The 13,604-nt window shown below is 39.1% G+C and overlaps 1 protein-coding gene across 1 annotated transcript; it reads left to right on the top strand.

Annotated features, from left to right (window-relative positions):
- Nucleotides 1–8,626: 8,626 nt before the first annotated feature.
- On the top strand, nucleotides 8,627–10,744 carry LOC146658877 (uncharacterized). The gene is made up of 5 exons (XM_085422633.1): nucleotides 8,627–8,672; nucleotides 8,951–9,067; nucleotides 9,145–9,288; nucleotides 10,316–10,426; nucleotides 10,542–10,744. Exons 1-5 carry the CDS (start codon nucleotides 8,627–8,629, stop codon nucleotides 10,742–10,744), a joined length of 621 nt encoding a protein of 206 aa, XP_085278759.1.
- The last annotated feature ends 2,860 nt before the right edge of the window (nucleotides 10,745–13,604 follow it).

Below are 13,604 nucleotides of genomic sequence, written 5' to 3'. Positions count from 1 at the left end.
GGTAGGGTAGAAAAGTGTTATATATGAACTTGAACAGTCCATCTGATGTGCTGAAAAGTGTGTTTTAACTCCTCAGCCCATTGAACAATGTTAGGCATACTCATAAGTAATGCCACAATAATATCATTCACATACTGAGACATCTGCATATTAACTCCAGCTGAATAAACTGCGGCTCCAAAATCACATTTTCAAATGGACTCAGTCCGCTTGGAACCCAGCAGGTACTAAATAGGTACCTGGTACCAGGTACTACTACCTAATCGAAAACCCTAAAAACTCAGTCAAGTCAAGTTGAGTCGGTATAAGTGGAAAAGGGTTGTTAGATGTTTGTTTAAATGTTTACATGTTCCTCAGTTTTGGTTTGATTTAAAGCACAAAACTTGAGATACAAGTTTAACAGGTTGCACTCCTTTCATAAGTAAGGATCCACTGAGGAGACAATAGTGAGAATGTTAAACATTTAAAACACAGAGGACATCAGCATTATCTTTTCTTAACTGCTATAAATCTAATTTGATGGATATAGCTTGTGGAGTACCTCAAGGTTCAGTACTGGGTCCAAAAATATTTATTATGTACTTAAATGATATCTGCAGAGTATCGGAGATCCATCCATCCATCCAATTGCTTCCGCTTATCCTTTTCAGGGTCGCGGGGGGCGCTGGAGCCTATCCCAGCTGTCATATGGCGAGAGGCAGGGTACACCCTGGACAGGTCGCCAGTCTGTCGCAGGGCCAACACACAGGGACAGACAACCATTCGCACTCACATTCACACCTAGTGGCAATTTGGATTATCCAATTAACCTATCCCCACAAGTTGCAGTATCAGAGATTTTAAAGTTTGTAATATTTGCAGATGACACAAATATACTGTGTTCAGGTGTGGAATTGCCACAGGTTTTGGGGATGATCACACAGGAATTAACGATATTAAAGAAGTGGTTTGATATAAATAAATTATCATTGAATCTAGATAAAACCAAATTTATGTTGTTTGGAAACCAAAAGAAAAACATCAAAGTAGAAATATGTGTTGACAATGTATATTTAGAAAGAGTAAATGAAATAAAATTTCTTGGGATGATCATTGACCACAAGCTCTGTTGGAAGCCACACATTACTTTTGTTCGGGGGAAATTGGCACGGGGCATTGCCGTCCTGGGGAAAGCAAAGCATATGTTGGATCAGAAAGCACTGCACATTTTATACTGTGCTTTACTACTGCCATATATGAGCTACTGTGAGGTCTGAGGAAACACATACAAAAGTAACACACAAACAATAACTATAATACAGAAAAGGGCCATTAGATTAATAAATAATGTGGGGTACAGGGACCATACAAATGCACTCTTTGTCAAAATGCAAGCTATTAAATTCCAAGACTTGGTGAAGCTTAAAACAGCGCAAATAATGTATAAAGTAAGAAATAAATTGCTTCTCAAAGAAATCTGTAAAGTGGGTATAACTTAAGAGGGAAATGGAATTTAAAAAATACAAAGTGCTAGAACAACTTTAAGAACTATGTCTATCTCAATTGCAGGAGTTAAATTATGGAACAGTCTAACAGAAGAAATAAAAGACAGTAAAAACATAAAACAGTTTAAAGTAAAATATAAAAACCTAATTTTAAATAAGTATAAGAATGAAGAAATCGGGGTTAACCCAGGACGGTAATGTTGCTGGTAATGGTGTTGCGGTTCTTTTTTTGTTTTTTTGTTTTTGTTTTTTTATTTTTCCATAACTTGTGTATCTGCAAATATACACATTCTGTATTTTTCATATGAAAGAAACTGTGGTGGGGCTTGCTAATTTCTTGTTTTTGATTTATGTATGTTTTGTTTTGCTTTACTTCATATGTTTCATATGTTGTTTGTTTAATTTAAGACAAAAAAAAATAAAATGAATGAGAGGTAAAACTTGAGGGGGTAGCGACAAATAAGTAAATACTTCAGCCTACTCCTTTTCAAACAAATAATGGAATGATATTTTGTAATGATTGTGAAGGCACATGTTTGAAATGTTTGAAATAAAAATGAACTGAACTGAACTGCTGCCATGTTATTTTTACTAATAAACGCTTACTTTGTACCTGTACCTTGATTCCAGTAAAACTTTGTAGGAAAATTGCTAATGCAACCAAAGGGTTTTTTATTTTTATTGTCTTTCTTCCTTTTAATTTGAAAAATATTAATTTTGAAAAGAGGAAGTGTGATCTTCTGGTCCCACACACACACACACACACACACACACACACACACACACACACACACACACACACACACACACACACACACAGAGAGACCAGACAAAGAGCGATTCATAAGACCCTTATGAAAAGGACACCGAGGGAACAGTTTACCCTGCCCGGGATAGGGTTACCGGGGCCTCGCCCTGGAGCCAGGCCCGGGGAGGGTGCCCGAGGGCGAGCGTCTGGTGGCCGGGCCTTAGTCCATGGGGCCCGGCCGGGCACAGCCCGAAGAGGAGACATGGGCCCATCCTCCCGCAGGCCCACCACCCGCAGGAGGCGCCATAGGGGTCGGGTGCATTGTGTGCCGGGTGGCGGCCAGGAGCGGAGGCCCTGGCGGACTGACCCCCGGCTGCCAAGACTGGCAATAGGGACATGGAATGTCACCTCTCTGGTGGGGAGCCAGCTGAGGTGGTTCGGGCATCTGACAAGGATGCCCCCTGGGCGCCTCCTGGGTGAGGTGTTCCAGGCATGTCCCACCGGGAGGAGGCCCCGGGGCAGACCCAGGACACGCTGGAGAGATTATATCTCTCGGCTGGCCTGGGAACGCCTTGGTATTCCCCCGGATAAGCTGGAGGAGGTGGCTGGGGAGAGGGAGGTCTGGGCCTCTTTGCTTAGGCTGCTGCCCCCGCGACCCGGCCCCGGACAAAGCGGATGAGGATGGATGGATGGATGGAAGTGTGATCTTCTCTTTATTTTTCCGTCTCACAGAGTGTGATGGGTGATGATAATAGCTGTGTCTCAGTTCAGGGGCTGCAGCCTTCGGAGGACCCAGCCTTCGCGTTCAATGTGGGCCGGGTCCTCCGAAGAGATTTGCATCACCGCTGTCTCGGTGGAGTTTAATAAGCACAGCCGTCTGCTCCTTGCTATCTAAAATATAACAGGACTTTGGAGTAAATCCTCCACCATCTCACACTTCTGTTTAGTCAGTTATCTGTTTTACATTTATTCAGTTGTGTGAAAACTATAACTTTAATTTTAATTTACTCTAAAAACACTGAAAAAAGCCAAACAATCAAATTTTGTAAGTTATTTAAATGACTTATATATCATGTTTAACCTGAGTAGCGAAAAATTTAATTGGTAAAGTATTGAAAAGGGTAATAAGAGTAATATTACAACTAAGTAGCTGTTGCCATTGTTGGAAACTGGAATTGGCTGGGCCAAGCTATGAATTCTATGATAGGTTGGGCCATGAAGGATACACCCGACCCATCCTTCAAATCTGGGGAAATGAATTTGTGCATGTAAATGGAGAGTCCTCTTCACACACTGAGGTTAATTATGGAGTTCCACAGGGTTCAGTGCTAGGACCAATTCTGTTTACATTATACATGCTTCCCTTAGGCAGCATCATTAGAAGACATAGCATACATTTTCACTGTTATGCCGATGACACCCAGCTCTATCTGTCCATGAAGCCAGATAGCACACACCAATTAGTTAGACTGCAGGAATGTCTTAAAGACATAAAGACCTGGATGGCCGCTAACTTTCTGCTTCTTAATTCAGATAAAACTGAGGTTATTGTACTCGGCCCTGAAAATCTTAGAAATATGGTATCTAACCAGATTCTTACTCTGGATGGCATTACCTTGGCCTCCAGTAACGCTGTGAGGAACCTTGGAGTCATTTTTGACCAGGACATGTCCTTCAATGCACATATTAAACAAATATGTAAGACTGCGTTCTTCCATTTGCGCAACATCTCTAAAATTAGAAATATCCTGTCTCAGAGTGACGCTGAAAAACTAGTTCATGCATTTATTACTTCCAGGCTGGACTACTGTAACTCATTATTATCAGGATGTCCAAAAAACTCACTGAAAAACCTTCAGCTAATCCAAAATGCTGCATCAAGAGTACTGACAGGGACTAGAAAGAGAGCATATTTCTCCTGTTTTGGCTTCCCTTCATTGGCTTCCTGTTAAATCCAGAATTGAATTCAAAATCCTGCTCCTCACATACAAGGTCTTAAATAATCAGGCCCCATCTTATCTTAATGACCTTGTAATACCATATCACCCTGCAGGCCTACTTGTTGTTCCTAGAGTATTTAAAAGTAGAATGGGAGGGAGAGCCTTCAGTTTTCAGGCCCCTCTTCTGTGGAACCAGCTTCCAGTTTGGATTCGGGAGACAAACACTAGCTCTACTTTTAAGATTAGGCTTAAAACTTTCCTTTTTGCTAAAGCATATAGTTAGGGCTGGACCAGGTGACCCTGAATCCTCCCTTAGTTATGCTGCAATAGACTTAGGCTGCCGGGGGATTCCCATGATGCATTGAGTTTTTCCTTTCCAGTCACCTTTCTCACTCACTATGTATTAACAGACCTCTCTGCATTGAATCATATCTGTTATTAACCTCTGTCTCTCTTCCACAGCATGTCTTTTATCCTGTCTTCCTTCTCTCACCCCAACCGGTCGCAGCAGATGACTGACTGAGTTGTGGCTGAACCACATAAAAATATTACATTTATTTTAATCTCCCATTATAATGTTATGTTGGAATGTTGTTAAAGAGGGTCAAAAATGTTTCAACCCAGTTTGTTTTGCAGATCCTGTACAGCAGATTTAATATAGGGAGGACACAACTTCCAGATTGTATGAGTAAAATCAGGTTTTTTCTCTTTGTCAGTTTAACAGTTTCTGTTTTGCCTGTTAGTACTCCCTGTCTGTTTTCTTACCTGGTTTTTCCTGACCTTGTACTTTCTCCTCACGTTCCCTCTTTCCTCTCTCCCTCTTTGGACTGACAATCATACACAAATAGATTGTATTCAATTAGATGAAAAATTACATTAATATGAAAAAATACTATTAAGATCACTAACAAAAAGTCCTCTCTCAGTTTACTTTCAACCAAAAGGAAAATAACCAAACCACATGAACATCTAATAAAAGATATAAATATTGAAACACTGATCCAACATTATTCTTGATTGACGGATCATTTGATCTTACACTTTTACCTGAATGTGGCTCCACACACACACACACACACACACACACACACACACACACACACACACACACACACACACACACACACACAACAGGAGTTATAAGGTTAATGGGCATTCGGTCAGTTAGCTAGTTAGTATCCATTTAAAACAGGACAGTGGTAACAACAGTAGGCTACGGACGATTTTAAGTTTTAGATTTTAAACAGGACGGTCAAATGTCGCTGATTTTACTACAGTGTAGGACGGATTGTAGGGTAGCAAACATCGCGGAAAACAATTTTTTTTTGTTTCGCCCAGACGTCCTGACTGGGTTCTACATTAGCATAGATCCCTCCAGAGTTTTGTGCACACGGTTTAGGTAAAAATGAAAAAGGTTGAGGTTTTACATTTAGTTCAGTATTACCTGTTGCCTGTGTCCTTGTCTTTTGGGAAAATACTTTACACAAGTAATGGCTCAAAAATGATCCCTTTGTTTTTTACTGTGCTGCAATTGTTTACTGGATTATTTGTGCCATTAATTAGTGTCAACTAATTTTTATTCGATCTCCACACAGGATATGCTTGTGAAGATGGAATATGGGGGAGAGCAGAAGTGCGTTGAAGTTCCACAAAGTGATGAATGAAGGACATGCATATTGTATTGAAGAAATAAGTGTTGAGAATGCTGTTATTTGCATTTACCATGTCAGACCTTTTGATAAACAAAATTCTAATGAAAGTGAGAACATGTATACTGTTACATCTTTCAGAAAATGTTTTGAAATGGTGGTACACAGTTCAGAATAAATGTTTTTCAAAAACCATTGCATCTTTTTAGTAAATGTTTATTTCCAAAAGAAATTTCTAGAAGTTCAGAACAGTAAAATTCCCGCTTTTTAGAATGAATTAGAAGATAACTCTTACGTAGTTAAACTAAAATACTCTTTGAGAGTTAATATATAAACTCTTAACACCAAGTGTTAAATTATCAACTCCAGACAGATTTGGTGTTTAACACTAAATCAGAGTTAACGTACCAACTCTCCAAAAAGAGTTAAATTAACACTCTCTGGTGTGGAACCATATAGACACTTTAATAGTGTTGAAATCAAATCCGACAGTGTTAATTTGGACATGCTGGATTTGCTGTGTAGGGTAGCAAACATCGCCGGAAAACAGGTTTTTTTACACCCAGCTTACCTGGGTGTAGAGATGGCACGATACCACTTTTTTATGTCCGATACCGACGTAATCAACTTTAATTTGATGCAGTGTGAAAAAAAAATGCACAGAAATCAATTATTTTTCTACAATATTTAAATAGATTCAACATCTTTCTTCAACAGAATTGCAGACTGCACAGATGGTACCTTCCCAAAGGAAAAAGTACTAGCTTACTAGGTATAGAAGACTTAATAGTTACTATATACAGTAATGGACTTCTATGCATTTTAAATCAGATTAAAGCTTTAGGTGTAAGATTCAGATAATTATTTATTAAAAGCTAGACATTTTAAATGAGAATAAGAAAGAAAAGTATGCCTTTGTGCCCCCCTTTTCCCTGTTAATGCCCTATCGGCCCCCCTGGCTAAACTTTGCTAGATCCGCCCCTGCACAGTTACCAGCCGTCAGCTCCGTAGAAAAGGATCCTGGTGTAGAAAGTAATATTAAATAAATTCTAACAACGGCTTATAAAGCTTAAACGTGCTGCTGTTGTTCAGCCGCTGGTTTCTTCTTTCTGGCGCGAACAAACAAGAGAAACGGACTCGCGACAGAAAAGCCGATCAGCTGATCATTAATCAGTTTCATGATTGAAGTAGCAGCAGGAGAGGGAGGGAGGGAGAGAGAAGAGGCAGTTGCTCCATATATCGGTTGTTGCTAAACGCTGGAATGCTTTACAAACATTCAGAGATGAACTTACACATTTGCTTCACTTCTCTGGGATAACTTTCTCAGAGATGAAATGCCGGTTTGGTAGCGAGGCTCCAAATGCTCAACTAGACCACCGACATGTCCGGCATGCCACAGCCGTTTTGTGAGGTGCATTTTTCATATTTAATGGATCAGATTACATTTTTTATTTCTCTCCGATATCCGATCCACTAATTTAGGTCAGTATCGGACCGATACCAATACCTAATATCGGATGGGTCCATCTCTACCTGGGTATAATGTTTTTCAGCAAAAAGAAGCATGGTCTGACTCCTACCTAACTATATAAAGAGTAACTGAAGGTTATATGCAGCTAACATGTCCTGTTTTAAGCCAGGCACTTACACCTCCGTTCAGCTGGGTCTCAGCCACCATCCCTCTGGCAGCAACGGAGCTAGAGCCAGAGCAGGGGAACATGGAGCTGGAACAAACCATTTTGGGAGGGGGGGGGGGGGTATCTATACTTTTCCTGTTAAAAGGTTATGCTTTTTATATTTTTAGCAGTGTGTCACACAAACAGCAAATATTGTCAAAAAAAAGTAAGAAATCTTTGGGGGTGCTTTGATTCAAAAATGGGCTAAAATCGCCCCTGCTACATAGCACAGAGTTAGTGAAGGAAAATGTACTCATTATTCTTGTCTTGCAAACACATCTCATCAGAAGGTAACAGACATACAGTGTTAAGTCAATCAGGTTCTGCATGTTTGTTCAGAGATTCCTTTGTAAAAACTGCTAGGCTCAGTGTCAGTTTTATGACTAAATGTTGATGACAGGAGTATTTTTGGATCTGGACCAACGGTATATGCATTTGTAAGAGTTTCACTTTCAGGAGGAGAATATTTAAATGAGTCAAGCAAATCTAAATTAAAAAGTCTTGAAATTTTTTGTAAATTGCACAAAATATAATCTTGAAAACACAATCTTGGGGTTGAGATATTTGCTATTTTTATGATCAAAAGTTCTTGGCCTTGTACTTCTAAGTGTGTTTAGCATACACAGGATAGTTCAGTATTCCCCTTCATGTTCACATCAAAGCATCAGACCAACTACAATTATGGATAAGCATATTGGTAGCAGATATTGAAAAAGAATGACAATATTAAACACACAGTATAGACTGAAAGTAACACAGCTGCAGACAAATCAGCAGTGTGAGGAAAAACAGTATAGGCCTACAGTAGTTCAGAATAAACGATGCTCTGTGAATGCACTAGCACTTCAGGTGCTTTGGTCAGTGAAGCAGTATATGAGAAAATTGAAGGATTTTAAGTGTGCCTTATAGTGCAGAAAATCTGGTACAAAGAGTTGAGTCAAAGTGTAAGTGAAAAGTATAGCATCTTAAACCAGTATTTCTGGTTTTCAATGACATACTGTGCACATAGGATAAAGGAGTGGTCTGAAAGAGAAGATCACTCCCCTCAAGTACTGCCCCTTCTCATGAGAACTACTTATTATCCGAAAAGAAACTAAACTAAAATTCAGTTGTTTCTGACCATCACACAATGCATATCCTTGTGTTGATCCTTGGCACTGTGCTGCTTCCTGCAGGCAAGTTTTTAGTTCAGTTATTTCTTGTTTAGCCTTTTCTTTTCAAAGATGCGTATACTAACTTTCACTTACAGATTTTCCTTTTTAATGCTTTTACAATGTATTGTTACACCCCACTACACATTTGCCTACATTTGCCTACAAATTCATGCACTATTTCTTATGCTGTTGTCTTTCTTTTAAAAAATTTTTTTTTTATTTATACCAGTGAATGTTTTAGAATTTGGCCGTGCAGTGCTGGCAAGAAAAGTTTATTTAACGTATCTTTGTTTTATCAGCCTATGCATTGAAATGTTACGAATGCATACCAGCATTATTAGGAAGCTGCACTGAGACAACAAAAGATTGTCCTTCCAATACTCAGTGTGGTTCACTGAGAACCATTTCATATACAGGTAATATGGTACTTTATAGTTCTTACTTTATTCTTTTTTGAACTGTTCTGTTTTCAATGGTTCCTCTTTGGTTGCAGGTGGTTTAAAATCTGATGTTAAAATCAAAACATGTGTTGGGGCTGAACAATGCTTCAATGGCTCACTCAACCTTGGATATCTCCAAACTGTAATTACCACCAATTGTTGCACCTCTGATCTTTGCAACTCCCAAGATGCTCCCGGTAATTTGAATCATGTTTTTTGGTATTTTGAAATTGTACTTGGTTTTGTGGGAACTCAAATTTTGTATGATGCACAAAAATGTAAGAAATTAAGTACTTTGGATTAATGAGTCTAATTTTACTGATTAACTGGAGAAAGTTCTGGAGTGAGTCAGGAGGAAAATTTCTTTTTCCTTAGTCACCATGCTGTTCTGAGGGTCTGAGGGCACAGTGACCCCATCTGTGTAAACGTTCTTAAAGAGTGTCTCATTATCACTGACAGCAAAAGCAGTAAAACCTTAAAATATTTTAAAATGATCTCAATAAGTACAGAGAATAAGCATATTGATAACATAAACATATACATTTTTTATATCTGATTTTTGTCACTTAGCTAAAATAAGCAGTGAAAGAAGTAGGGCTGCTCAGTTAATCGAATTTTAATCTCGATTACGATCTGGGCTTTCAAAGATCATTAAAAATGACTGAGCCGATTATTAGCCCCTCCCTCGTGCTTTACTCTCGCGCTGCTCCGTGTGGCAAATCGAGTGCACCTCTCTGCATTTCGAACACATGTCACAACAATTAAGAGAACCCGAGGGAAGCTCGGAAAGCTAAGCAGAAGTTATTTGGAGAGGAGAGTGACTGCTGTTGGTTGAAAAGGGAGGTAAAAAAAAAACTTCAGTGGTGTGGAAACATTATGGGTTCGCGGAGTCAGACATGGAACAAGTAGACATAGTGTGTAAACTTTGCTACAGTGTCGTAGCTGCACCACAGAGCAACACTGCAAAGTTCACTAAACATAGATGTTTACATTTTTCATTTATTTTTTATATTGCAAACATTTGCACTGTTATCAGTATTTGCACACTATTTTATATTATTTTTTGACAATCTTTAAAGTCATTATTCAATACATTGTTATTGTTAAATAAATATCGTCAAATAATCGAGATCTCAATTTCAGTGAAAATAATCGTGATTATCATTTTTGCCATAATCGAGCAGCCCTAGAAAGAAGTATCACAAATATTTCTGTATTTAACAGCTGGAAGCATATCATCTCCAAACGGAAAAAAGTGCTTCCAATGTGAAGGAAACAACTGCAATAAAACTCTATCCTGCAATGGAAATGAGGACTACTGCATCTCAGTAGCAGGTAACAGGCCTACAGTGTTTAGTGTCTGCATGTTTGTTCTTTTCTGCTCATAAGAACATTCAGTGATTCCTTGGATCAAATGTGCTGCACAGTAAAATATTTTTTGTTTTCTCAGTTACTTCAGGAGATGTAACTCTTAAATTAAAGGGCTGTGCCTCCAAGATGATTTGCTCAAACACACAAAATCCAGAGATCACAGGAATTACTGGAGCAAAAATCAGCTGCTGCCAGGGTGATCTCTGCAACAGCTCCAGCAGTTCAACTGCCAGCCTTCTGCTCTTTGTGACATCGCTGATCTTGTTGGGCTTGTTCTCTTAGCTGATGGAAACAACAGCATCATAGCCCAATTGTTCTTCTCTTCTTCAAAATACTTTCACCCATTTATCACAAAGCTCTGAGAAAATAAAAATGTAAAGATTAAATCTAATTTTCACTTTTGAAATGAATACATTTCTTAAAATTCTGTCTGTATCTTGGTCATTTCTAAAACATTTTTGCACTGAGTGGATTTGAAAAAGAATGTCAACAAAATGCCTACATAGCACAGAGTTAGTGAAGGAAAATGTACTCATTATTCTTGTCTTGCAAACACATCTCATCAGAAGGTAACAGGCATACAGCGTTAAGTCAATCAGGTTCTTCATGTTTGTTCAGAGATTCCTTTGTAAAAACCTACAGGTTCTCACCTTACAAACATCCCATAGAGACCATTTTATATAAACTTATTTTTTCGCATCGGGACAGGACTGTGATTCAACTAATCTATACTTGGCTGACTTTTATCATACGAATTAAATGCTGATTTATTGCTTTAGAGCGTAGATCATTCTGTCCCTTAGACCTCATTCTGTTTATTTCGAGACAATTCTGAAGATATTATCTGAATCTAATGGGCACATTTTGGTATACGTGTCAGTTTAGACATAGATGTAGACTTTATTTATCCCACACGGGGGAAATTCAGAAATTCACATGTTACAGCATCACAAATGTCAGGAAGAAAGAGTGAATTAAAGATATCTTAGAAAAAATAAAAATAGAAAAACAAATGAAAAATGGGAGTAGTGTAAATTGTGCATTGGGAGTGATAGAATATACGTGCGTATTTTAACAGGTATCTATTGTATGTGTTTTGTTATGAAGGAAAGGAAGGCTCAGGGTTTAAGTAATCAGCATCATGGGCTCATCCGATTAGAATAAGAATAAGCAGTCATCTAATCATTCACAGGGTGCTCCTTTTATTCTCAAATCAATAAAGCAAGGAAGGAATGAAGGAAGGACATACATGGACTGCCAATGCTCTGCTGCCGCCCTGTGTGGGAGTGAAGAAAGAGTGAGCCAAAAGTGAATGCAGTCCTTATATAATGTGTGACAGGTGAGTGCAATTAAGGACAAGCACCACACCCAATCAAAGGTGAGAGAACTAAACAAGGTGCATCTGGTGAAGTGAGTGGGTGTGCTGGGATGTGCTAAAAGGGGGGTGATAGGTTTGTAGCTTGAACCCATCCGCTGGAACGTTGAAGACAATATAATTACACTGCAAAGCAAGACACAAGTAGGCAAGCTTCTTCATGTTTCTCGTGCACGGGAGAGAAAACCGGACAGGCGCCGTTCCTTCGCTTGATCCCAGTCGCTCTCGTTCGTTCTCCCGTACCACTGTTCTTTTATTGAGGTTACATGAATATGCATAGGTTCATTAACATATGACGTCTACATACACACAAAGAGTACCTTGCCTGTGTGTGTGTGTGTGTGTGTGTGTGTGTGGGGGGGGGGGGTCAAGGTGTGACCCTGTGAAGACTCCCCAAACGCTGGTGCCAGGAGCGGGTCCATCTGAACAAAAGGCTCTTATACTTAAACAGATATACGTGTGTTTGCTATACCATATATCAGCAAGAGAAGATATGACCTCTCCTAGGAGGTGTGATCTACACCAGAACACTCTGTAGAGGGAGTGAACGCACTCCCCCTTCATGCTACACAGAGCCGTTACAGACCTCCTAGGATGAGACATTCTTTCAATCTACAAATGATTATACACTGCTAAGCATATGTGAGTAAATATTTCTAAGCATAAATGACAATCAACAATACAAAACCTAACAAGGGGTCTTTACAACATGTTTTGTTATACAGCCTAATATAATCCTCCACATGCAGGTGATGAGTTTGAGTGTTGTCCATGATGGACATTTGCTTGGCTAACACCCTCCTCTCATTAAACTCCTCTATGGGGTCTAAGGGACTGGCCATGAGAGAGCTGGCCCTCTACAACAATTAACTCGTTTCCTGTCCCTCTCTGTGCTGCTTCCCAGCAGAAAATCGCAAACTCATATCAGCAGAGTTGTGATGATTGAATTGACTGTTAACATCCAGGGTGGCTGCATTTACAACAGAACAAAAGGCATGCACGTTTAATGTAATCCAAACCTGTCAGACAGACATCATATCCATTTCACAAGTTGTGTCATCCACAGCAGTATAGATTACAAATAAAGTTTAGGAAAGGTTCCTTGTCTGCCACTGAGCAACTTGTAAACCAAGACATGTCAAGATTCAAAAAGACATGGGCCAATGTGAAATAAGCTCTTATCTTTTAGTTATTTAGAAGAAAGAACATTTAGTCTTGTTTACATGTATATTCACCTTTGAATTATTTAAAAATAAAACCTAATGTCCCAGCAGTTTCTACCTGTAACAGCATGTAGAACAGACCTAATGACATTCACATTAAGGCTACGTTCACACTGCAGGTCTTAATGCTCAATTCCGATTTTTTGATCAAATCCGATTTTTTTGTCTGCGTGTTCACACTACAAATAAAATGCGACAGCAAACGCGCTCTAGTGTGAACGCTCAAAGCGGCCCGCATGCGCAAAAGAAGACTTCACACACAACGCGCTCTGTTTAGACCCAGAGCAAACAGCATTGTTTGATAGATGACCCTTAATATAAAGAGTTCGGACTTTACATTTCCCAATTTTTGCTTTAAGTTATTTTGTTATTTACATAATAATGTAAATAACCTAATAATGATCCTTATTGCTGTTTTAGAGAGGAGCGGTGCTTCAAAGGATAGTTGCAGATTTCTGTCAGAATCTGCAGATTATACAGTACAAATAAAATGTTCACGTTTCTCCAACATTGTCTTCCCAACAGTTTCACTGATATCTACACG

Source organism: Rhamphochromis longiceps, linkage group LG11 (genome assembly GCF_057381845.1).
Source record: "Rhamphochromis longiceps isolate RC_006_pf linkage group LG11, R_longiceps_female_GT1.1, whole genome shotgun sequence".
NCBI lineage: Eukaryota > Metazoa > Chordata > Actinopteri > Cichliformes > Cichlidae > Rhamphochromis > Rhamphochromis longiceps.
This window is presented reverse-complemented; position numbering and strand designations above follow the sequence as displayed.

What these genes read in the sequence shown, in the direction of transcription:
- LOC146658877 (XM_085422633.1), top strand. Translation starts at nt 8,627, where the DNA reads ATGCATATCCTTGTGTTGATCCTTGGCACTGTGCTGCTTCCTGCAG. An exon ending in CACTGTGCTGCTTCCTGCAG is followed by an intron (nt 8,673 to 8,950) that starts GCAAGTTTTTAG and finishes TTGTTTTATCAG; the next exon opens with CCTATGCATTGAAATGTTAC. An exon ending in CAACTCCCAAGATGCTCCCG is followed by an intron (nt 9,289 to 10,315) that starts GTAATTTGAATC and finishes TGTATTTAACAG; the next exon opens with CTGGAAGCATATCATCTCCA.